Source organism: Stegostoma tigrinum, chromosome 7 (genome assembly GCF_030684315.1).
Source record: "Stegostoma tigrinum isolate sSteTig4 chromosome 7, sSteTig4.hap1, whole genome shotgun sequence".
Classification (NCBI taxonomy): Eukaryota; Metazoa; Chordata; class Chondrichthyes; order Orectolobiformes; family Stegostomatidae; genus Stegostoma; species Stegostoma tigrinum.
Window position 1 is genome coordinate 36,838,096 of NC_081360.1, and position 27,597 is coordinate 36,865,692.

The window sequence follows — 27,597 nt, forward strand, 5'->3', positions numbered from 1 at the left end:
CCTAAAGTGCCTCTCAGAAAATCTGAATTCTTGTATCTATTAGGATAAAAACTTACCCTAAAATTTAAATTTCAAGGCATTGCATATTTCACTAGCTTGTTGAAACCTAATAAACAGGATAGAATCATAATCTCAATGTGTAAGGCTCATCATGATTTGACAAATATTAATGAAGTGTAAAAGTAAAAGGAAATGTCAGTTCTGGTACTTTTGTGTCAATATAAGATATTCTGTTTGTTAAAATGGTGCAAGCATTTGTTTCAGCAAAGGAAGACTTGGGAATTCAATGTAGTTGGTCAGTATCCCGCAAGTCAAAAAATTTAAAATTTGGTGAATGACACTTCAAGCATCACCCCGATCTTATTTTTCAAATACTAATGAACTTTTATGGGTGTTCACTCTTTGTTTTTCAGGGGGAGATGATGGTGTAGTGGTAATGTCACTGGACTCCTAATCCAAAATGCCGGGCTAATCTTCTGGACACCAGGGTAGATGGTAAAAATTTTAATCAAGTAAAAAGCTAGCCTAATGGTAACCATGTAACCACTCTGGACTTTTGTAAAAAACCATCTGATTTTCTAATGTCCTTTAGGGAGTGAAATCTGCTGTCCCTGTCTACTTTGGCTGACATGTGACTCCAGACCCATAGCAAAGATTCACCCTTAAAACTTTCTGGGCATTTAGGGATTGGCAATAAATGCTGGCCCAGCCAGGATGCTCACATCTCCTGAATGAATAAAATAAAACTTACAGTCTTGCTACATCTGGCTATGCTAGTAATACGGTAGATCACTACAATATTGTTTCTTTTAGTTATTCAACCAAAAAAGGCTGCAAAGTGACCTAAATATCGCTTTAAACAAGCTTTAGGTATTAGAGTGCAGGGTGAGTTGGACATTTAAAGCACCATCTATGCGACTTCTTGTAGTATCAGTATCATTTCATAAAAATCCACTTTAAATTGACACAGTTAACTTATAGAGTATAAATTTATTGGTTTAAACGTCTGTTACTGTTCCTGTATAGTACAATTTACAGATAAATAGTCAGAAGTAAATTCTCAAATGGTGAATTATGTCTGGGACAATCTGGCCAGTGGTCTCATTGCTACAGGAAAGATGTTAAATTTGAAAGGGTTCAGAAAAGATTTATGAGGATCTTACTGGAATTGGAGGGTTTGAGCTATGGGGAGAAGTTGAATTGGCTGTGGCTACATTCTTTGGAGTGTCAGATGCTGAGAGGTGACATCATTGAGGTTTGAAAAATCATGAGGGGCAGAGATAATTTGAAATGCCAAGGTAGGAGCAAATTACTGCAGGTACTTGAATCTGTACTGAAAACAAAAAATGCTGGAGATCACAACGGGTCAGGCAGCATCCATGGGGAGACAGCAAGCTAACGTTTCAAATCTGATGACTCTTCATAAAGTTGAAGTGAAGTGTGGAGAGGGCAGCATTTGTGCAATTGTTGGGGGAGTTAGAGTGCTGGGAAAGAAAGGATGTTGATAGTTCTGATTAAGTGATCAGAATATGAGAATGGTACAACAATGGCGTGTCTACCTGCCAGACTGGAAAGAACAAACAGTCCTGCTGGAATGGGTGCAGTGGTGAGGACATGGTGACAGAGAATTTAACAAGCAAAACTAAAAGAAAGGGAAGGAAAGGGTTTACAATTTGAATGTGTTGAACTCAATATTGAACCCAAAAGGTTGTAAAATGCCTAGTTTGAAGATGAGGCACAACTCCTCCAGTTTTCGCTGTGGCTCAGTGGAGATTAGGTTGCTTTCTCTCCAAAGGTGTTGCCTGACTCACTGAGATCTCCAGCATTTTTTGTTTTCAATCTGAGGAGTTGAAGTCTTCCCCCCCCTCATCCCCCCACCCCCAAGCATAGGGAAGTACAAAATTAGAGGACACAGGTTTAGGGTGAGAGAGGTAGATATAAAAGGGACCTAAGGGGCAGCGTTTTCATGCAGATAGTGATCTGTGTATGGAATGAGATGCCAGAGGAAGTGGTGGAGGCTGGTACAATTACAACATTTAAGAGGCATCTAAATGGATATATGAACAGGAAAGGATTAGAGGTATATGGGCCAAATGCTGGAAAATGACACTAGATTAATTTCGGTATTCTGGTCAGGGGAATGGACGAGTTGGACCAAGGGATTTGTTTTCATGCTGTACGACCCAATGACTTTAAAATATGGAGAACATTAAATGCAGCTGGAATCTAATTTACGAACATCGTTGGGGAGGTAAAGACCACATTAGATAAATATATAGGTTATATCTCGTTGGGTTATGGTTTTCCTGTTAAACCTGTTGCACTCACGAAGATATTGACGATGTTACAGCCTTTGCGAGGTACTCCATGGTCCGAATGAAAATACAACTGAAGGTGTAGGAAAGGTAGGCACAGTCCTTTCTCGTGCAGAGTACGCGGAAGTGATTGGGTTGGTAACGCTGATCCACTGAACGTGCATTAGTTCCGTTCAGAGCTGCCGCTCCAGCTCTCGATTTGCACGGCTTTAGCTGTCAGTTGGCAAGGGTTTTTTTTAATGTAAGCTACACGTCACAGGGCCGGGCCCTCTCCCCAGGAAATACGTTTGAACAGAAACTTCAAAACTCCCAAATGATGTGCACTGTTCAAATTTGGGATCCGGACCGTGCGGCTGGTCTCATGGGTGCGAGGGGTTAGACCCAACATTATATTTTAGCGACAACATATTTCCGACTTCAGCTACAGTGCTAGCTAAGTCTGGAAATTCGAATTTGGAAAAAAAAACAAGCGGCGCTTGCTTTTTCAGAAACTGTTTATAGGGTACATTTCTAAATCAGATTTTTATTTAAAAAAAGTTGAGAAAAAGAAATCAGAACCCATTAAGAATCCTGCTAAACGTAACAAAATTTACCTTTAAATATGACACAAAGCAAGTCTAAGAAGAGGGGCTGCTGCGGTAAGTGCTTTACTGTACAGCATTTGGAGAGCTTTACATTTAAACCTTTAATGCAGCATTTTGGAAATTGTTTGAGAGTATTTAATAACCAACGTATTAAATGTTTTAAAGGAGTCCCTGAAATGCTCTTATTTTGAATTGACTTGACGTGTATTTTTCTTGTCCTTTAAACGACAGTCTCATTTGTTGGATATTTCAAGACGACAGGCTTTCTTATTTACCTTTGCCATGGGCTGTCAACATGGGTAAGTTCAGCTGCGAAGTTGTTTTTCTTGGTTTCTATTTTGCTTTCATTGCATTGCAGCGAGTTGGGTAAAGAATCCTTCGGTGGTGGTTCTGTTGAAACATCAAAAGTAGATTGACGCAAAAAAAATTCTGTTCAGTACTTATAGTGAACTGCCAATTGTATTTGTCGAAGAGATAAACAGAGAATCATCTGAAATACAGTTATATTGCAGCTTCAGGTAGGGATCAGGGGAAACCTGAATGATATTTTACAATGGTGTTGGTTTTGATTTGAAATACTGTCACTCACGTTCCAATATTTGGGAAAGTTGCCTTGGTGCACAGATGGTCTGACCTAGTTGAACCTTTCAAAAAATGTATACAAGTCCCTCCTTCAAAAGCGAGTAGATGATTATAAGCTTGTCACAAAGCAGGAGAGAAGGGCATCTGTGTGCTTCTGGACAAGGGTCCTAAGACCAGCATAAGTCAAATGGAATTGTTGAACTTTTGTTCATTAAATCTGACGCTCTTTTGTAAGTCAATGGAATGTCTCAGATGAAACTAAAGGGGTGAGATACAGATACAACAAATTCGAGTCTGTGGAGCCACAGGTCAGAGGCAGCAGTTGAAATAAAAAGCTGAAAAGTGATCAAGAATGTCTGCCTAGGAGGAGAGTGGACAAAACCCACCTCTCATGGAAATTAAAATCTGTCGTTTTGAGAAGGGAGTGTTTTGGCTGTAACTGAATATACTGACACAGAACTCAATCCTATTTCCAATGATCTTTGCTACAAACGAGAAATTCATGCACTATTTAATCGTGGACTCTTCAGAAAAGCAAAACCAAAACTGTTTTACTTTATAATAATATCAATACCTACTGATTTGGGGAACCATGGAGCACAAAATGGCCCGAATATTAGTTCAGACAATGCTTGCCTTTAAATCAATAGGTTGTGTCCTCAACATACACTATAGGTCATGAGTAAATATTCCAGGCTGATGCTTAAGTGCAGCACTGAGGAGCACTATATTATCAGATCTGTTTTTCGAATGTAGAATTAAATTGAGGACCACCTGCATATTCAGGTGAATGGAAAAAAAGAATCTGCTGGCACTAGCAGTAAAGGGGTAAATTGTATAAAAATATTGTCTTGGGAACAGCCGTGCCAGGGATTCTTTCAGTGGATTATTTCTCAATGGTGCTTCAAAACATTTTTATTTTATCCCCTATTGTAACTTTTTTGAATTCCCTTTCTCTTATTTTGGATGATTTAAAATTGTATTTCATTCTAGTTTAATAGTGAAAACCTCCTTCATATCTTGCTTGTGCCTCCCCCTATTGATACACTGTTCCATGTTCTGTTTCTGTCTAATTCTCTTCCACAGTTCCTAGTTACCTCAACTGTTACCATGTTGTCCGTTTTGTGTGCCTTTTTAATTACATAGCTGGGAGTGATTAGTTTTCTTTTGTACAATGGACACATTATACAGAAAGCTACATGCTTTCTGAATGAAATGAAACTGAATGAAAATAAAACTTTTAAATCTCTTGATACATTTTGTTGCAGTCTTTGTCCCACAAACCCGGTGGCGTTTACATAAAATGTATTTTAACTGCATGGGAATCTGCACAGTTTGTGTTGCAACTGGGTGTTCATTCAAACTTTCACAATTACAAATGCCAGGTCCTTGTTTTCTCTCGTGTGGTTTTGAAGACTCATTTAAGAGATGAAGGAGACCATTTGATGGGAAAAAAAGACCATAACATTGTCTGCTTTAGTGGTTCTTGTAGCCTTGCCTACACGATGGATCGCTTTGCCAAGATTTCATTGTCCAGCATCATTTCTAATTCAGTGAAGCAGAATATCCACCATTTTAGATGTACACTTACAATGCCAAGGCTTTCAAAGTTATCAGGCAAGCAGTGGAAATGAGATTAGAATAGCGAAGTGGTTGTTTTGGCCTGCACAGACTCAATGGGCTGAAGGGCCTTTTTTGTACTATTGATATCTATGACTCTATGATTCCAATCCATAGTGCATAGTTCTATTGAGGGATAACTTCCAGGAATAGTCCTGACTAGCTTACACCACTAGAAGCAACAAAACAAGACTCTGCTATCAGCTGGAATAAGTTCCTAGTGAAGTTATTGTGTATTTCAAAACAACAATACCCTGATGTATGAGAATATCCAAATATGGTCCAGATTTTCCAAAGTTCAGGTAATCATTCCTGACTCATGGATGGGTATTGTGCACAAGGACCCTGTGGCATCCCCAGCACAGCAGAGTCTGAAGGAATTGCTCAGTAAATTGAATATTCTGCTCAGCGATTCCCCTATGTATAGAAGCCTCCAAAAGTACCCATTTAAATCTGAGAGTTTGGAGTTATCTGCTGCAGTTAAGTAAATAGCTACGGAAGAAAATATATTCATTTAAAAACCTAGTCCAACTGTTGGAGCCCACAACTTGACGTACACACACACACACACACACACACACACACATACACATACACACACACACACACACACACACACACACACACACACACACACACACACACACACACACACACACACACACAATTACATCTGCCCCAGACCCCTTACACCCCCAGATCCTAACCTGACTTCCCCCTCTTTCCTGGGGACCTGATCCCATCCCCTCTGCCACCGGAACCAACAATGGCCCCACTCTAAGCCCTCTCCCTCATGGAACTGACACCTCCTCTTTCCCCTTTGCCCTTTGCCCCAGGAGCCAACATTGCCCCTGCCATCTCCCTCAGGACCTCACTCCACTCTGTCACCAGATCTGGCACAAATCCCCTTCTTTCAGAACTGGCAGCAACCCTGATCTGCTGCTGGACTAATGTCAACTGCCACCTCTTTCTGGACATTATCTCACCTCTGCATGACTCAATGCCCTCTTCCCACCTTACCACCTCTCCTCACCAGCTCATCTGTTCCCGCTGGAGGGACTTGACATGACACAAACCCCCAGAACCTGACACCCAACCCACTGCTCCCCCGGAACTGGAACTTGACACAAATTCCCACTCTGCCACTGCTACCACCTCACCCCCAACCCCACCCCCACCACCACCACCATTGGATCTGTTACCTCCCACCCAGCAATTTAAAATTACATCATTTTCCTTGTTGTCAGCCGTCATGTATCCGGCACCCTATTCCCTGGCGCACTATACGTCTGGCACCCTACTTACCTGCCACTTCAGCCCTAGCACCTTGCTCCAAATGACGTACCATGCTGTCATCCTACAGTCTGTTACCCTAACCCCTTCCTCCCACCAATTGGCACTGTACCAATCTGGCACTCTACATGCCTGGCATTCCTGTTTACTTGCCATCCCAACCCTGACTCATCTAGCACCTTCCTCTCCTATGACCCTAGCCTCCATTCAGATATTTACCCTTGGAGAGCAGCATGGCTGTCGACATGGCTGTCAGTGATGCTGGACTTTTAAATTACAGAGTGCAGCAAGTGGCTGCTGTGAAAGAGAGGCCATGGCTTGCTGTTCTGCAGCCCTTCCCCCAACTTTTGAACCTGTCAAAATGAAAGTATGGCTCCACCGTTCTGAAGGAACTCTCATCAGAATTCCCTGTAGAAATGCAGAGTGCTTTCATTGCATAAAAACCAAGGAGCAGATAAGCAACCTGTGTGTCATTGTCACTTCTTGAAAAATCTGGCTCAAAACATTTTGCCTGTGATTGATATCTATAATTACTACATTATGACTTGTGTTAAAGTCCAAATGTCACATAAATCATTTTAATTAAAGAAGTAAACTTTCTTGGCACAGCATATCTGGAGGTGACACGCTACAGGAACGACAGTAATATTTGAATATAGAAGATATTAGATATATTCAAATAATAACTTAACATTGGCATATTGAGTTTGTTAACTTTAACCTGATATCCACTCCATTTAAAAAGAAGTATTAGAATGAGAATGTATGAGAGGCAGTTTCACATTGCACTGTATTTGTTTGAAACTTTGAAATAGCATGGTTGACAATTCATTCTCGTTCAGAACACTGCAAAAGCAGTGTAACAACCCTATATTGCACTATTTCAGGAACAATTGCTGCTTTTAATTCCCCATATCTCTCATAGAACACAGAACATAGAACATTACAGCACAGTACAGGCCCTTCGGCCCTCAATGTTGTGCCGACCTGTCATACCAATCTGAAGCCTATCTAACCTACACTATTCCATGTACATCCATATGCTTGTCCGGTGACGACTTAAATGTATCTAAAGTTGGCGAATCTACTACTGTTGCAGGCAAAGCGTTCCATACCCTTACTACTCTCTGAGTAAAGAAACTACCTCTGACATCTGTCCTATATCTTTCACCCCTCAATTTAAAGCTATGCACCCTCGTGCTCTAAAAATCTAATTGCGAAAAGCAATTAGATACTCAGTATGTGGAATCCAATGTGTAACCAAAAACTCACTGATTTGATATGTTCCATTGTCTGTTAGTATTTAAGCCATATATAAGCAATGCATTTGTTATTGTCAAAAATAAGACAAAGAATTGCCACAGCATTGAAGAGACTCATGAATAAGCTTATTAAGATTTTAGTCTTCATGGACTACCTAGATATAATTTTAAAACTGCAACATGAAACTTATTTTTTTAAACTATCTATTAAAACAAAAATCACTGAACAAATTAAACTGGAATGCTCATAAAGTTGATAATGGAGACATCTTACAAGCATCTTCAGCAATCATTGCTAAGTATATCAAGCATACCACCTACTACACTAGAAGTTCAAATTTTATTCTAACATGAATGAATCATAATGACAATGTTACAGAAGCTTTATTACAGATGAGTTTTAAATTAGACTTTAAATAATATAGGGACTTCCCATCTGTGAATGGGAAGGTGCAAGTTACTCTTTTTGGAATACACAAGATACTTCATCAAAGACCAACTGAAAACAATTTACCCCTTTACTGAGTGTTACCAACTGACAATTGCATTTTGTCAAGGAAACTATTTCTCTTACATTGGTCTCAAATCACATGCAATCTGACTATGTAACATACTGTTTATTCTTTCAACTCCACCTGTCGTCCCTGATTATTTGGAGCATCAAGAGAGAAAGAAAATCAGACTCAAATTAGTATGTCGACGAGTCATTGCCAAAACTGGATTTGAGTCCATGTTCAATGATAAACCCCATAGCATCTGGTTCATTATAAAGCTTACAGTTTCTTGCAGAAATAGACCAGTGAATTTAGAATTACCCCATGAAAATTAAAGTACAACGTTATTGATCAGTAAATTAAGTGTATCTCTCATTCAGTGTTGGTGGAAGAAGAAAGAACTTCATTTATGTATTCCATCTTCCATGTTCTGAAGATTTTTATAAGATGCTCCACAGTCAATTAGTTGCTTTTGAAGATCATCTTTATTGTTTAGTTGGCAAACATGGCAGAGAATTTGTATGTATCAGAGTTCCACAAATGTCACTGAGATTAATGGCAAGATAACAAAGTGTGGAGGTGGATGAACACAGCAGGTCAAGCAGCATCTTAGGAGCACAAAAGCTGACGTTTCGGGCCTAGACCCTTCTTCAGAAAAGGGGGAGGGGGAGAGAGTTCTGAAATAAATAGGGAGAGAGCGGGAGGCAGATCGAAGATGGATAGAGGAGAAGATAGGTGGAGAGGAGACAGATAAGTTAAAGAGGCGGGGATGGAGCCTGTGGAGGTGAGTGTAGGTGGGGAGGTAGGGAGGGGATAGCTCAGTCCAGGGAGGACAGGCAGGTCAAGGGGGCAGGATGAGTTTAGTAGGAAGGAAATGAGGGTGTGGCTTGAGGTGGGAGGAGGGGATAGGTGAGAGAAAGAACAGGTTAGGGAGGCGGGGATGAGCTGGGCTGGTTTTGGGATGCAGTAGGGGGAAGGGAGATTTTGAAGCTCGTGAAATCCACAGTTATACCATTGGGCTGCAGGGTTCCTATGTGGAATATGAGTTGCTGTTCCTGCAACCTTAGGGTGGCATCATTGTGACACTGTGGGATGCCCAGGATGGACATGTCATCTAAAGAATGGGAGAGGGAGTTGAAATGGTTCGCAACTGGGAGGTGCAGTTGTTGAGTGCAAACTGACATAGGTGTTCTGCAAAGCGGTCTCCAAGCCTCTGCTTGGCTTCCCCGATGTAGAAGAGGCCACAACGGGTACAGCAGATGCAGTATACCACATTGGCAGATATGCAGGGGAACATCTGCTTGATGTGGAAAGTCTTCTTGGGGCCTGGGATGGGGGTGAGGGAGAAGGTATGGGGGCAGGTGTAGCACTTCCTGTGGTTGCAGGGGAAAGTGCCGGGTGTGGTGGGGTTGGAGAGGAGTGTGGAGCAGACAAGGGAATCACAGAGAGAGTGGTCCCTCCAGAAAGCAGACAAGGGTGGGGAGGGAAAAATGTCTTTGATGATGGGGTCAGATTGCAGATGGCAGAAATGTTGGAGGATGATGCGTTGGATTCGGAGGTTGGTGGGGTGGTATGTGAGGACGAGGGGGATTCTCTTTCAGTGGTTATTGCAGGGACGGGGTGTGAGGGATGAGTTGCGGAAAACGTGGGAGACACAGTCGAGAGCGTTCTTAACCACTGAGGGGGAGAAGTTGCGGTCTTTGAAAAACGAGAACTTCTGAGATGTACGGGAGTGGAATGCCTCATCTTGGAAGCAGATGCGGCGGAGGCAAAGGAATTGAGAATAGGGGATGGCATTTTTGCAGGAAGGTGGGTGGGAGGAGGTGTATTCTAGGTAGCCGTGCGCTTGAAATGGTCATCAGTTTCTAGGTGCTTGCCTGAGATGGAGACAGAGAGGTCCAGGAAGGTGAGGGAGGTGTTGGCTATGGAATGAGTTCCATAATCTTGAGATAGTTGCCATTTACTTAAACAATCAAATGAATTCTTGGTTTATGCTATCAGTAAAACACTACTATCTGTGCAATAACTACTGCATGCTGCTCTAAAATTTGCAGTAAATCTTGATCGGGTATCAAACTCACAGCCTTATGCTTCAAAGCTATCTTGGCTCCCAGTATATGGTTTCTCGGTAGTACACCTTCAGAAATATGGAGAGACTACAGTGTAGATTTTCTAGAATAATGCCTAGATTCCCAAGGGTTAAACTAAAAGAAGAAATAATGAAAATTAGAGGTGTATTCTCTCGAACTTAGAATGTAAAGGTAACTTCTTTGGTCAACTTTTTCAAGATATAATGGGTAACTTATAAAATAACATAGAAGAAACTTTTGTTTTTGTTTGTTAAGCCAAGGTCTAGGGTGCATAACCTAAAATTGGAGCCAGACTTCTTTGTGAGTGTTATTAGGAAACAGTTTTATATACAGTAAAGAGTTTAATATTGAATGTATTCTCAGCAAATGGCAATTGAGATAGGTTTATGGTTCATTTTAAATCTAAGATTGATAGATTAATGTTAATCAGGTATAATAAGGGATATGAGGAAAGGGGGATATGTAGAGTTAGGTTACAGATCAGCCATGGTTTCATTGAATAGTGGATCAGATTTCAAGAAGCTAAATGGCTCACTTCCGTTCCTCTTTGTCTAATGTGCTGAGCTGGCACTTAGATTGTACCACACAACTGTGGGAGCACACTGCTGATCTGCATTAGGTTAAGAGAATGGTTGCCATGTGATCCAGTAGAAATGAGAGCCAGATCTTAATGTTTGCCTCAAATGAGGGCTCCCCCTTAAACATCTGGAAAATTACCACTTGCAATGAATCTTAGGATCTGTGGCACAATCGTATCATACATCTCCACCTTTTTTGATTCCATTGTGTGACATCTAATGAAAAGCAGTCTCAGCACCCACGCAAAACTGCTTGCATGCAAGTCATCATGCATGGGTAGTTACAGCACTGAGTAAATCTGGCAAGGATGTTCCCTGTTAATAAAAAAATCACATGTAGACATCATGTAGACTGTGATCACGGCCAAGATGGTTGACCTGAAGACATTTATTTAATGTACAAGTTATTTAGAAACCGAAAATTTGCAGCAACAAAGAAGGCCACTGAGCCCATCAAGACTGTATCAACTAAAAAGAATTCTCTCACTTCTCTCTACTTTCAGCTTTTGATGTATGCTTTAGGTTATTGCAGTTCAACAGCATATCCAAACATTCTTTGAATGCAATGAGGGTTTCTTCCTATACTACTTTTTCAAACAATTGGATCCAGACCTAAACCACCCTCTGAGTGATAACAATTCTCCCCAACTCACCTTTAATCCTTCTGCTAATTACATTCCAACCTATGCCCATGGGTTATTGATTTCTTCCAATCCACTATATCTAGATCCGTCATCATTTTATAGCCCTCAATTAGATCTCCACTCAAGCTCCATTGTTTTGCCAATTGGATGCAAGTTTAGTATTGAAGGCAATTGTAATTAGTTACGTGACAGAGCTTTTACCATGGCAGGTGATTGTTTGAACTCTGACTAAAGGCTTTTTTTCATTGAATGTTAGAGGTTGCAAGACAAACCTGATAAATTACGTCTTTTTTAGTAAAAATGCCTAGCTGCTTCTCCAATTCTCCCAAAATTAAAATGAAGATGGAAAATTTTTAGAAGACATTTGCATTGTTTCATCCCTGACAAGGCCTGAGTTCCAAACTAAGCTGAGTTTGGGAAGGGAAGAATAAATCCATTTGTACCTGCCAACAGCCTGCCTTTGTTTTTTTCCCAATGATGTTAGTAACAGAAATTGTCTTATTATATACTTTCTGAACATGTACTTTGACTGCAGGCCATTTTCAAACTGGTTACTCGGAGAATGCACTATGCTAATTGATACCTCAGCGAATTTAAATGTTAAAAAGTAATTTTAATTAAAGAGACTTTATTTGGGACATCCTTGAGTAAATATTTGTTGAACGTAATGTTTGCTTGCGCTAAATGGAATTGTGTTTTGTTGCAGGGAGATAGGATGTGGCACTTTGCTGTGTCGGTGTTTTTGGTGGAGCTTTATGGCAACAGTCTGCTTCTGACTGCTGTCTATGGACTGGTTGTGGCAGGATCTGTCTTATTGCTGGGAGCCATCATTGGCGATTGGGTGGATAGAACTTCAAGGCTTAAAGGTATGACCTAATGCTTTGCACCTTTACCACTGTAGTATATTCTTTCTAACCATTTAGCTCTTCACAACAAAACTAATGCTTTATGCATTGCATAATATGAGATTGAACAAGGCGTAGAATAATGTGGATAATTTTAAATAGCACTGCAGAATTCTGTCATGGGACCACTGAAACCAGAATAGGTTATTCAGTCCATTGATCCTGCCCTGTTATTTGATTATTACGTGTCTTAATAGTACCACAACTCCATTTAACCATCTTTTCTTATGTCCTTACTTCAACCAACTAGAATCTAACAATTTGAGTGTTGAAAACTTTGAATGAATAGTGGAATGCATTCTAGATTTTTACCCTTCATGTAAAAACTAACTTCCTCAGTTTATTCCTAAATGCCTTAAATCAAAGATTGTACCCCTTGTTTTAGATTGCTTAGCCAGAGGAAAGTATGTCTCCATAATTACTTCGATGAGTCTTTTATCATTTAAAACTTACAATTGTCTTTTTATCATTACCATTTTAAAGACCTCAATTATGAAATGTGTCCTCATAATTTTACGGTTTAATCCCCAAGATTATTATGGTGAGCCAGTCCTAAGGTTTGACACCCGACACAAAACACTTTGTACAGATGAGATTTGACCTAGGTTCTGGAGAACTGAAACATCACGTTTTCACTTCTGTTTTCTAAACTGCTTGAGATAAATGCCGACATTCTATTCATCGTTTTATTTACTGTTTGTACAAGTTATTTCAGTTTTGTAATCATTTCCGACTATGACCAGCCAAATATCTTTTTGCTCCTTTCTACATTCTAAGAGTTTATTTCAGTGAAAAACTGCGAACAGATGATACAAGAATGCTGTGTAATAAGGTGAGCATGTTTGAAAGTTTGGATGAGGCACACAATTTCAGAGCTAATTGCAAATAACTGAAACATAAACTCATCCTGGGAAACAATTTCCTCAGTAAATGTAGTCTCCTTGTATCGACTGTCATGGAAGGCTTGGATTGCTCTGCTGGCATACAACAATCGATTGATTGCTGAGAATTCAAGGGAGATGGCATATGAGGTCTCAAATACTGCACTATAGATCATGGAGAATGGAGGAGACTTTGAGATGAGTGACGTTCTGTACCTGTATGGAGAAAAGACACCGCCTCACCCTTAATGCCCTACTCCGTGTTCTGTAGCATCTGCTCCTGCCCTGCCTCGTCTGCAATATTCTCGCACACCAGATGTAGATCAAGGGAGACGTCTGACAAAATGCCCATGATCAAGCACTCCCTATCTCCTGGTGACTCCTATAAGCTTGAATAGTTCAGGATGTTAAGACAAATGCTATTAATAAATGTTGGAAACAGCCTAAGGTGGCTGTTTCCAATGCAGACTTCAATTCCTTTACAGAACTGTGACTTATGGTAAACATGGACTAATTTTGCATTTCACCTCAGAATCCAGTGGTCACTTTGGTGCATCTTTAGCTTTTTAACCCTCTGTTGGAAATCACTCTCTTAGACTCCCACCATAAAGGAAATATTCTGAGTTTTTTTTCTCAGATCCAAAGTAAAAGACTTATGTGATTATTCCATGATCATCAAATTCTCATATCCCAGGGATACATTGTTAACATCTTTTTACAAAGTGTAATTCACTAGATTTTTATTGATTGTCTACTATACATACATGCATTTATATTAAATGCTTGTTTTCTAAATGTTTAAATTAAATACTAAAAACTAATGTTTTATGCACAGAGATTGCCTGGTATGCTTGATAATGGCATTTAGTTTCTTTCACTCTGATAGAACCTCTATAAAGTCTTCATATTAATCTGGGAATCTCTGACAGGAAGATTCATATCCATCAAGAAAAGAATGTCATATGAATATTTTACTCACAATAACTCATAACTTGTTCTACAGCATTGAAAGGAATTGTTGGAAAATAAGGGGAGGGCCTATTGTTTTCAGCCAGCACTAAAACAGGCAAGTAGTGTGTGGTAGAGGAAGCAGTAATGTTGACATATACAAGAGATGTCTGTCAAGAAGCTTCAGGAAGCTTAAACTAAACATGTTAATGTGTTTCACTACTTCTTTTTTCCCTGGTGTCACAAGGCTGCTGAGTGTCAATCTCTGTTGCACTCTTCTTTGTTGGTTCTATTAGGCCTTTAAGATTCCAATATATTACTTTGCAATTTTATAAATTCATTTTCTTAAGCTTCACTTCAGATTTTGTTTTTCCTCCTCAACTTAATCATTTCTTTTCTCTTTTCATCTTTGTGCTTCTATGATTCAACCCTACTTTCTGCTTATCTCTCCAGTTTGGTATTTGCACCTCTAGTTTAGTGATCACAGGAATTAATTCTTTTCTGTGTGTAATAGTTAATTCCTACGCAGGATGTGCATTACTGTGCCGTACTTTTGTGTTTACAAGCAGTCACTGCATTTTTATTTGCATTGCCCAAACTCCTAAAAAAATTAGTAATGTTAATAGATGCAGCATTCTTGTTACTTATGAATTTGCTAAACATCAGTTAAAAGAAAATATACAAATTTGCCTTTCAACCCATGTTGCATTATTTGTACTAGCACTAAATGTATCTTTAAGTCAAAAATCAACCACATTGTAAAGGATGAGTTGACTTAAACAGCAAAATGTGTGTATGAAAGACAAGTATTCATATGAAGAATTTATTGAAGTTAGAAGATGAATAACAAAGTAAGGTTAATCCTCAACGGTCATAGGAAAAAGAGCAAAATTTCCTACTACCCTAGTAACATGTTGACTGGTAGCAGAGTACTTTGGCAGAAAAGCAAAGAGTCAGTGAAGAAAAAGCATTACAACTCCCTGGAGCAAAATATGTATCCAAGGGACAACATTAACTTGGTATTGGCAAGAATGTAAAAGACCTAATAAAGCTCAAACACTTTTGCCATGTATTCATTTAAGAAAGACATGGCTACATTTATCATCTGAACAATCAGCTTGCGGAAGATTAGTGAGTTAGCCAGAACACTGATGCCTTGTTTTGACCTTGAAATTAGTGTGTTGGGGGAGAGATTGACAAGTTTTTAAAAAGATGTGACATTCCTAAAGTACTGGAAGCTACCATTTGTGTTCCTTTGGCCACCTCATTAACCATCAGAAAAAAATCCCTGGCACATTTGAACAGGGAATTGTGTCCCTTAGTAAATAGCTAAAACATCTGTAATGACAATCAAATAATTAAATGTGTGAATGCAGTTTACACAAAATGTTCTTATTGTCAATTTCTTGAAATAACAGGTGTCCCAACAATTTCAGAACGAAGACAAGTTGATTATATGGCTTCTTAGAAGTAAAATATCCTTTCAAAACATGCTCAGTGCAAACTACTACAAAACTGCACACAGTAAAGTACATTCAAGACATAAGAATAAGAGCAGGTAGTCATTATGTGAGCTCAAACACTGATCTAGTGTCTCAGCTGTAGCAAGAGTCCTCTAAAGCCTGACCTTGAGAGAGCAGGCAGAATGTTAATGGTGTATTCAATTCTGCAGAGAATTGGCATAACAAGAGGCATAGACTAGTTTGAGGAGAGTGTACAGAAACAGAACTGGCACAAGAGTTTGAAGGGGACATGGAAGATGATGAAATCCGCCATTTTCTTAATGAGTTATTATTTTCTGGATGTCTAGAAAATTTGTCAATTGTACTTTTTTTCGCTAATAAATAAACATTCTACTGAATAGCGGCATTCTGGCTCAGCAAAAGCAAATCACCTCTAGGTCAAAATTTTACAGACTTTAAGTTCCACTCCAGGACCTAAGCATATAATCTCACCTGAAACTTCAGTGCATTATTGAAGAATGCTGCAGCGTCAATGAGGCCATGTTTTGAATGTGATTTTAAAAGTATAGCTTCTCTGCTTGTTTAGGTGGGTAAAAAGGTTATTGACACTTCTTTTTTTGAAGCAAATAGAGCCTTCCACTAGTGTCAACAACAACAACAAAAACAGAACTTGCTGGAAAAGCTCAGCAGGTCTGGCACATTCTGTGAAGAAAACATCAGAATTAACGTTTCAGATCTGGTGAGCCTTCCTCTAGATTCTTGGCCAACCTTCATACTGTAACAAATTCCACCAAAACAGGTTAACTGGTTATCCACTCATTTCTGTGGAGGTACCGTACTATGAGAAATTTTAAAATCATCTATTAGAATAATGCTGCGGAGAAGGTTTCTACTTGAATAATTGTACTTGTGTCAGTTTTTGGATAAAAATATCCAATTAGTTCCATTTCCATGCTTTTTTTTACCCCTTGTCTTCAAGCATTTATCCCATTTCCTTTTAAACAATACTTTTAAAATCTTCTCCACCACTCATTAAGGTACAATATTTTAGATCGAAACAGCCAGCTGTACAATTGTATTGCTTTTCTCACATTGTCCCTAGTTTCTTTGTCAATTTCTTTAAACTATGTCTTCTGGCCACCAACTCTCTGCCAATTACAACAATTTCTCTTCGTTTACTGTATCAAACACATCATGATTTTGAACTTATCATTAAAATCTCCCCTTTAATTTCTCTGCTGGAAGGAGAACAACCACAGCTTCCCTAGTCTGCCTACACAATTGAAGTCCTGTGTCCCTTCTGTAATTCTAATAAACCTACTTAACAACTTGTGCTAGGCTTGACAACTTTCATAAAGAATGGAGGGGCCTAAGCTGTGCTTTCTGAATTTTCTGTATCAGTTAATTCCCTTCCTGTTTAATGCCTATGCTTGTGAAGCCAAGGATCTCGTATGCTTTTTTAAAAATATTCTATATCTTGAATATTTTATGTCCACATATCAATACTTACTGTTATTTATCTCTATTTCATGAAAAGATTAATACTGAAAGTAAATATTGTGATATTTAAAATGGTGACGTGTTTTGGTTTATGCATTCTTGGCTAGGTTCCCACTACTATCTCTGCAAAGCATCCAAAATTTCATTGCCCATGTCTTTACTTGCAACAAGTCCCATTCACAAATCACCCCTGCACTCACTGTCTCATGTTGCGCAGCGACTTGATTTTAAAAAAAATCTCATCTTTATTTTCAAGTCTTTCTGTGGTCCCTTCACTGTCTGGAAATTTATTAAACCTCCCGAGTTATCTGCCCTTCTCTAATTCTGACTCCTGGAGCATCCCAATTCATTAAAAACCGAAAGAACTGCAGATGCTGGGAAGTAGAAACTAAAACAGAAAGTGCAGGAAAATCTCAGCAGGTCCAGAAGCATCTGTGGAGCATTCTGAAGAAGGGTCACTGGACCCAAAACATTAACTCTGATTTCTTGCTACAAATGCTGCCATCCCAATTTGTTGATGAATGTTTTAAAAATTGCCTGGCCTTTAAGATCTGGAATTCCATACTCACATCTCTTTGCTTTTCTACCATGCTTTCCTGGTTAAAACACTTTGACTAAGTTTTGATGGTCATCTGACCTAATATTTCTATGTGTGGTCCATTATCACACTTTGTTTATAATGCTTCTGCGAAGCTTCTTGGGATGTTTTATTTCATTAAAGGCATTATATATGCGTAAGTTGTCATTGTTGAGGTACTGTAGTCCTGACGAAGGGTTCCTACCCGAAATGTTGACTTTCCTGTTCCTCAGATGCTGCCTGACTTGCTGTGTTCCTCCAGCTCCACACTGTTTTGACACAGTTTGGGCACCTTGGTTCTGAGGGTCCGAGGTTAACTAGATAAAGTGTATTGTTATGCTATAGAGGGCTTCGGTGAACTCACAATCGCACTTGTGAGCTGCTGAGTGGGAGATGCTAAATGTGGCTGTAGCTAAGGTTTGAAAAGAGCTGATACTGAGGATATTCAGTGTCATGTGACCTTCAGAATCACAGCAGAGCACTTCCTTCCAAACTGTCCAGCTGCAGACCTGCCAACAGGCAGTGGCAGATGTGGGTCTCAGTGTCGCTAGACATGCAAAGTTATCTGTAACACTAGCTTTCACTCATTTGCTGTCACCACCTTGAGTCATCCCTGTCAGTACACTGCCTGATGGTGCTGAAAACCCTATTTCTCCTCTGCTCACTGCTGCAGTCCCTGGACCACAAGACTTTGATTGTGATGATGCTGTACATTCCTTTTTCTGTTCTCTCCTCATCTTGACCTCAGTATTTCCAGTATACCTGCTGGGTTAAATTAGTCAGACATCCAAATGGAAGTACTGATCTGTGAAGCAATACCGGGAATGAGATGCTGGTTTTCCATTAAAGTCTTGATATAGTCTAGCTGCCCCTTAGATCCTTACTAAGCTGCTCATGCATTGGGTGAAAGCCAGCCCAGCAGCCACCTCGATGTGGTGAGGCACAACATCCATGACCCATGACTGGATTTCCTCTTCCTTGTTCTGACATTTGCAAACTCCTTGGGGCCTTAATTTTGGGGCATTGTCTTCCATGCATGTAGCAGTCTGACTCCTGATGACCTTCATTATCCTCTGCAGTACAGCCTGACAATCTTGGAAGCCTGCACTCTATGAAATTTGCTTTCACACACTCAGGTCTGTGAATGTTCCCGTGTGACTGCATACACAATAACCCCATCACCACCGACACCACTGTTGGAAAGTCTTAAGCGCCCTTCTCTTCAGAGCCAAATGCATCGTCTAACATGATTGGGCATTTCATGTGAGCTGTTCATACAGCGCACTTGCCTCTCACCTGCAGTGAGTATTTTCTTGCATTGCCAAGGCTTTACCTGATTGCTTGTGCAATAGTATTTTTCAGCACCTGTTTTGATTCCCTCAATTTAGGAGTATTTATGTGAGAACACAGATCCTGGCTCTCCTCCTTTGTATAGTGCATTCTCAGCAAGGCCTTTCTTTGTGAGATGATCAAGGAGATTGATGTGATTGTGAGTTTTTAATTGATGGGTTCACTCTGTACCATTGCTCTCTGAGTGTACGACGCTTCTCTGATCACTGTAGAAGGCCTTCTCTTTCCTTGATGCCTCATCTGTATTCCTTTAATTTTTTTCCTTTGACTACCATTCCTTTCACTATCACCCATGATATTCCTGCTCTTCCCTTGATCTCTGCCCTGTTCAGATCCAATCTCAGTGTTACCCTTACACTTTCCTTTATTTGATTCATCTGCTGTTTCTCCCTCCCCAACACACTATATTAGTTGATTGAATTTCCCACACTAAACATGCAGCTCCCACACTTCCTTGTTCCCCTTGTCACTATTATTGTGACTCTGCCTTCTGCATTCCAGTTTCCTCCTTTTATTCCCCAGGATCCTTCCAGTGCAACCAACAGTCATACCCATTAAAGATAACAAAGTGTGGAGCTGGATGAACACAGCAGGCCAAGCAGCATCTCAGGAGCACAAAAGCTGACGTTTCGGGCCTAGACCCTTCATCAGAGAGGAAGTTCCATTCCATATTGTTGCCTTCTAGAAAACGCACCTTTTTCTGAGCTTTTTGAATTCAGCCTTTTTTTGAGTTAAGCCCCACTTTCCAGCCCCCTCTGGGATTGCTAATGTGAGCCGGTGTGTCTGCCTCACTTAGGAACTCCTGTTGATCCAGTCAGGGCTACCCCTTACACTGTGAGCATTTGCGCTAAGAAATGCCTGGATTTAAAGGAAATGACTTTTCTTATGCTCTTCACCTCCTTATTTATGCAACTAGGCACTTGAGCACCTTTCTTTGGGAACCATGTGACCTGAGTGACGGAATGCCCCCTTCACCCCACTGCTGACACCTTCAGGCAGTTACACCACTGGCATTATTTTTAAGACCCAGCTCCATGTCTCTTCAGACAGCTCAAGACAGGAGGAGACCCTTATACCATAGTGATCTCGCCTACACATTCACAAAACAGCCCAGAAAGAAAGAAAGAAAGAAAGTTCTCCCCTCACTTTATGGGCAAGCACCTAAAGGCAGTCCTTTTTCCTGTGGACCACCACAGAAGGCCACACCACCACAGCCAACCAGCTTGGACCTAAATTGCAGACTGGCTGAGTGCTTTGACTGAGGTGAGCTGGAACATCCAGCAGTGCAGGAAGGTGGTGACTGACCTATTGCACTCTCCATGAATACATGTCACCACCATGGCTGTATTACTTCTCACACGAAGAGCCACCATTCATTCTAACACTGCCACTTTCACCAAGACTCACTGATACAACTCTCACTATTGCTTCCATTGTGTTCAGTCAATGGCTCACATCCACCTCATCCTCTCTAACAACCAACACTTCCTTCCCACTGTACTGAAAAGCAATGTAACCCACAGATTCCAGTCAGTAACTGAGTACTAATGGCCCTATATAGTAAGAAAGCAATGTGAATTATATAGAGACTGGCAGCTTCTCAGTAAGTATCAAGTAAGTGACTGCTACCAAGCTCAGAACCCAAAGATGAATACTGTGTAGATGCATGAGATGCATGTACCTCGCCTCTTGAAAAGTGACTTATGAAAGGCACCATTCAAGGCTTAAGGGGAAAACCACAAAACATTTTCTCTTGAGTTGAGGTATTGATTTTTTTCATTCTCTTCATATTTTTCCACCTTTCACGCTATTACACAGTAGGGAGGCGAACATTCACCTTATATCACAATTCCTCTGCACAGCCAAAAAAGCAACTTATGATTTAAAATGTAATATGATGTGCATATAAGTTCCAAGATGCAATTTAACTAAACCAATAATAACAGTATGTGAAAATTTAAAAGGTTGGATTATATTTTTGATTTTATTGAAGTCACAACTAAAACACATATATGACCAATATTTCCAATGCAATTGACATGTTAATAATAATTTTTAACGCCACATGTCTTTAATCAAAGTATTATTTCTTAACAAGAAATATCGAGAAGAACAACTTCCTCCTCCTTCCTTCACTGGCTTCACTTTCTTGCCATCTGTATATCACCTTCCAATTCTGTTGCTTGACAGTGCTCACCCAACGTTCCTTACAGTATCAGTCTGAATTTTGACTTGGACTATGAATTCCACTTGATCATAAGAGCTATGGTGTTGATTGATTTGCCTTCACCAAAGATCCTGGTTCATTTCAATGAACCGGTAGATTCTATGACACCAGCAAAACTTTCAGTTTTTTTATGACTTGCAATTTCAATTCTGACTTTTATCTTGAGCTGGAGAAGGAATTTGAATTGTACAAGGTTTATCAAGACCTCCTGTTGTTAGATTTTGTCTTTCAAGCAAATAATTTACATGACACAGACTGAAACTATTTGCAGTCTTCACTTAATATGCCTATGCACCTTGTGTCTTTACACCGACTGTAATGGCATACGTCTCCTTGACACTTTGGTAACTTTTCACCATGACCTTCTGACCAGTGCTGAACTTCCTAAATTTCACGGCTTGTGTATCATAACTCACTCTGTCTTGCTTCGCTATTGATATCAAGAAAACTAAGCGATGTCTGAGGAGTATGTTTAAACAATAGGTGAGCCCCTTATTGTAGATTGTGGTGTTATTCTGTAGTAAAGCAGAACTGTCTGATTCCCTCGTGAAATGAGCTCTTCATAATCTGCACACTTCTTTCTGGAACACCCATTTGATGATGAGTGATATGTTGGTATTTGAGTGGATTTGACTGCATTCTTACTCAGAGATATTTCAAGCTCTTCTGATGTAATCTATGGATCGTTATCTTACAGCAGCTTCTCCAATAACCAATTAACTGCAAGTCAACTTCTCAAAGCCTCAATAATATTGGCACTTGCATTGTTGAGCAAAGAGATTCAACATTTGTTCACTTCCTATTAACAAAGAGGAAATAGTCATGGTCTTCCCCGTCAAAGAAATCAATATCTTTGCCATGTTTTCTGTGTTTGACTTCAGAATGAAACAAATATTGCTTGGATTATTTTTTATTTTGAGATATACTTCACACATTCCCCTGACTCTTCAGTGTCTCTATGTGCCTTTGGATACCAAAAAATAGATTTTTGCTGCTGCTTTCAAATGGGCTGTCTTTGTGTGCTTTTGATGAAGTTGCCTAACATCTTTCTCAAAACCTTGGTGGGTTGCTGATATTTTAAATTGCTTAGGAGACAGCCTTGGCCTACACTGCGTTCATTCCTATGTGTGAAAAGCCTCTGCAAGTTTTCATTATCACATTCTTTAGGCCAGCTGTTTGTTACATAATGATGCACTTTATAGAGATCAGATGCGATGACTTTCTTATTCACTTATCAACCTAGCAGAGACTCGTATGTCATTTGTGTATATAACCAATTTCACAGGAAACTCGATGGCTGGAAGTTAATCAGTCTTCATGGGAAATCTTGTAAGAATGTTTGTTTCTGCATGATCTGCTGACTAATAATATTCAATATTTCTAATGAGGTCAGTCAGGGGAGATCTTTTAGAATATGACTTCCCTAATTGGGATTGTTAATATGGTCCAATCAAGGAGCCCTGGCTGATAGATAAGAACAGGAGTGTCAGATGTTCTGTTTAGTTTGAAACCTGGCTGTGAGGGAGCTGGATCAGTGTCAAAGATTCTCCACATGTAAATGAAGAGTGACTTGGTGACAGGATCCCAGCTTCTGTGGAGTTATTTCAATATCATACAGATTGATTTTGATTGTCTATGTCCATCTCTAAAGCTGTACTGCGAGGGATGGTACTGTCTTCTTTGAAACAAATTTAGGCCCTTGGTTAACTAGGTGAACTTCCTATGATACAAGGATTTGTGGAACATATACATAATTGACCAAGCGTCTTTTTCAACATTGTTAAAGTACATGAAGGAAATGTTCCAGACTTCTCCACATTATCTTTCATTATGTATTTTGGAATCGACACCCCAAATAGGAACCTTTCATTTGGGGTATAACCCTTTGAATGAATAGTATAAAGTTCTTTGCTCTTGTCAGTTAATTAAAATTATAAATACACGTTTGACAAAATATAATACACTGACGGCATTTCCAGTAGCTAAATTAGAAAATAAATCTTCTTTGGTAGGCAGTCAGTTCTCAATCAGCTTATTTACTGTTCAGTTACAATCTTAACAAATCTAAAAGGATCCATCTGCTTTTTAAATATCACAATGGATGCGGCCCATTCACTGGTCTTAACCTTTTCGATTGCTCCTCAATCTTTTTAGTTTATTTAGCCGTTTACCCAATACTTCTGACTGTGCAGAAGGCACTGGTATGGACTTGAAAATTGTCTTGACTTCTGTCTTATGATGCTAGGTTTTATCACTTGGTGTTCTCTTAACACTTCCACAATGACAAGCAGAATAGTTCTGATCCCTACTTTAAATAACTTGACTCACTTTAACTTTGTCTTCTGAAATGAATTCCTTCTCATCATGGAGGATGTGTTCCCTCCTACTATTAAGCAGTGGGATGTATTCTAACACTGGAACACTTTGATTGTAATAACTAGTCATTTTCACAAGATCTTTGCTTGCGACTTAGGGACTTCTTGTTATCGAAGTAAGAAACACTACGGGACATTTTGTTTTGTACAACGTCCGTTTCTAGTGTGCTAAACTTTACCATCAGCTTTATCGCTGTCTTCTACCAAAAGCTGTTCTTGTTCCCAGACTGGGTTCAAATTTTGATTTTCCTGCTTGATAACACCACCTTCAGATCCACTTTTGATCATGCGTACCTTTAGGGATTTCCAATCTCCGAATCTAGTTTTGATCTTATATAACCTCAGCCCAGTGAATCAATATGTCCTGAGGAGCATTACTATTTCATCTATTCCAGCATGCAGTCTGGATTTGACTGACTTATCAAAGTCTTTAGAATATAGGACAATACAGGCCAGAACAGGCCCTTCGGCCCTCGATGTTGCGCCGACCTGTGAACTAATCTAAGCCCCTCCCCCTACACTATCCCATCATCATCCATACGCCTATCCAAGGACTGCTAAATGCCCCTAATGTGGCTGAGTTAACTACATTGGCAGGCAGGGCGTTCCATGCCCTTACCACTCTCTGAGTAAAGAACCTGCCTCTGACATCTGCCTTAAATCTATCACCCCTCAATTTGTAGCTCTGCCCCCTTGTACAAGCTGAAGTCATCATCCTCGGAAAAAGACTCTCACTGTCCACCCTATCTAATCCTCTGATCATCTTGTATGTCTCTATTAAATTCCCTCTTAGCCTCCTTCTCTCCAATGAGAACAGACTCAAGTCCCTCAGCCTTTCTTCATCGGGCCTGCGCTCCAGACCAGGCAACATCCTGGTAAATGTCCTCTGCATCTTTTCCAATGCTTCCACATCCTTCCTGTAATGGGGCGATCAGAACTGCATGCAATATTCCAAATGAGGCTGCACTAACGTTTTGTATAGTTGCAGAATGATATCACGGCTCTGGAACTCAATCCCCCTACCAATAAAACCTAACATACCGTAAGCCTTCTTAACAGCACCGTCAACCTGGGTGGCAACTTTCAGGGATCTATGTACATGGACACCAAGATCCCTCTGCACATCCACACTACCAAGAATCTTTCCATTAACCCAATATTCTGCCTTCCTATCGCCTTCCTATTATTCCTCCCAAAGCGAATCACCTCACATTTATCCGTATTAAACTCCATTTGCCACCTTTCAGCCCAATTCTGCAGTTTATCCAAGCCTCTCTGCAACCTGCAACATTCTTACACACTGTCCACCACTCCACCAACTTCAGTGTCATCTGCAAATTTACTAACCCATCCACCAATGCCTGCATCCCAGTAATTTATAAAAATGACAAACAGCAGTGGTCCCAAAACAGATCCTTGAGGCACACCACTAGTGACCTGACTCCAGGCTGAATATTTTCCATCAACCACCACTCGTTGCCTTCTTACAGAAAGCCAGTTTCTAATCCAAACTGCTAAATCTCCCTCAATCCCGTGCCTCTGTATTTTCTCTTTGATAGTGAACAGCAGAATTTTAGTGGTTGGTGGCTTCCACGGAAATAATATACTTTAGATTTTTGATTATGACGCTGCAGCTTTGGCTGTTGTGGTCTGAATCTTGCAGAAATCTGGTGGAACTCTTTTGATGGCGCAGGAAAGAGCTCCTTTGTGGAATTTACAACTAACCCTTTCTACCATTTCCATAGCAATGGTCTCATCACAGGCCTCCTTCTATGTCAGCTTTCTATATATTTCCTCAAATTCTTGACTTTGATTTTTTTTATTCCTTGGGCCACCTACAAACCTATCTTCAAGGCTGATTTCCAAGGTTGTTTCGTACCTACAATGATGTGAGAGTTTCTTTGAGTGAATGATGTAATCTGCAACAGGTTCATTTAATAAATATGTCCTTTCATGCAGTGCAACACTCAATGCAAACCTCATGGTTAGTCATGCCATTATATGGGTCCCGAACCTCATTCATTTCAGAATTAGCCATTCTACCAGTATTTTCACAGGCAATTTTGGTTAGACACCACCTCAAATCATTTAGACCAATTACAGTGAAAATATTTAGTTTATCCTCACTGATCCTCCCACTTCCTACAGACAAAGGGGGTGGCCATGGGCATCCGCATGAGCCCCAGCTATGCCTGCCTCTTTGTAGGTTACGTGGAACAGTCCCTCTTCCGCACCTACACAGGCCCCAGACACCAACTCTTCCACCGTTACATTGATGACTATATCGGCGCCGCCTCTTGCTCCTCAGAGGAGCTCGAACAGCTCATCCACTTCACCAACACCTTCCACTCCAGCCTTCAGTTCACCTGGGCCATCTCCAGCACATCCCTCACCTTCCTGGACCTCTCAGTCTCCATCTCAGGCAACCAGCTAGTAACTGATGTCCATTTCAGGCCCACCGACTCCCACAGCTACCTAGAATACACCTCCTCCCATCCACCCTCCTGCAAAAATTCCATCCCCTATTCCCAATTCCTCCGCCTCCGCCGCATCTGCTCCCACGATGAGGCATTCCACTCCCGTACATCCCAGATGTCCAAGTTCTTCAAGGAACGCAACTTTCCCCCCACAGTGGTCGAGAATGCCCTTGACCGCGTCTGCCGCATTTCCTGCAACACATTCCACACACCCCGTCCCCGCCACAACCGCCCAAAGAGGATCCCCCTCGTTCTCACACACCACCCCACCAACCTCCGGATACAACGCATCATGCTCCGACACTTCCGCCATCTACAATCTGACCTCACCACCCAAGACATTTTTCCATCCCCACCCTTGTCTGCTTTCCGGAGAGACCACTCTCTCCATGACTCCCTTGTTCGCTCCACACTGCCCTCCAACCCCACCACACCTGGCACCTTCCCCTGCAACTGCAGGAAATGCTACACTTGCCCCCACACCTCCTCCCTCACCCCTATCCCAGGCCCCAAGATGACTTTCCATAATAAGCAGAGGTTCACCTGCACATCTGCCAGTGTGGTATACTGTATCCACTGTACCCGGTGTGGCTCCCTCTACATTTGGGAAACCAAGCGGAGGCTTGGGGACTGCTTTGCAGAACACCTCCGCTTGGTTCGCAATAAACAACTGTACCTCCTAGTCGCAAACCATTTCCACTCCCCCTCCCATTCTTTAGATGACATGCCCATCATTGGCCTCCTGCAGTGCCACAATGATGCCACCCGAAGGTTGCAGGAACAGCAACTCATATTCTGCTTGGGAACCCTGCAGCCCAATGGTATCAATGTGGACTTCACCAGCTTCAAAATCCCCCCTTCCCCCATTGCATCCCAAAACCAGCCCAGTTCGTTCCCTCCCCCCACTGCACCACACAACCAGCCCAGCTCTTCCCCTCCACCCACTGCATCCCAAAACCAGTCCAACCTGTCTTTGCCTCCCTAACCTGTTCTTCCTCTCACCCATTCCTTCCTCCCACCCCAAGCCGCACCTCCATCTCCTACCTACTAACCTCATCCCACCTCCTTGACCTGTCTGTCTTCACTGGACTGACCTATCCCCTCCCTACTTCCCCCCACCTATACTCTCCTCTCCACCTATCTTCTTTTCTCTCCATCTTCGGTCTGCCTCCCCCTCTCTCTCTCTATTTATTCCAGAACCCTCACCCCATCCCCCTCTCCGATGAAGGGTCTAGGCCCGAAACGTCAGCTTTTGTGCTCCTGAGATGCTGCTGGGCCTGCTGTGTTCATCCAGCCTCACATTTTATTATCTTAGTTTATCCTCACATCCTATTTTATTGACTTCCAGCTTAATTCGCAATTATTACAATTTTCCCCATTAGGTTTGAAACCCCCTTTTGCTCCTAAGTAAAGCTTCAGTGCTTTTTCTTAA

At 40.9% G+C, this 27,597-nt stretch overlaps 1 protein-coding gene across 1 annotated transcript in view; it reads left to right on the top strand.

The window, feature by feature from the left end:
• The first annotated feature begins 2,487 nt into the window (after positions 1-2,487).
• The window catches only part of slc40a1 (solute carrier family 40 member 1), a 52,418-nt gene continuing 27,308 nt past the window's right edge, over positions 2,488-27,597 (top strand). Inside the window, exons 1-3 of the mRNA XM_048534648.2 lie at positions 2,488-2,953; positions 3,131-3,198; positions 12,169-12,328. Of these exons, the coding sequence (XP_048390605.1) occupies positions 2,917-2,953; positions 3,131-3,198; positions 12,169-12,328 (265 nt within the window). The 5' untranslated portion in view covers positions 2,488-2,916. The remainder of the gene's footprint in view (positions 2,954-3,130; positions 3,199-12,168; positions 12,329-27,597) is intronic.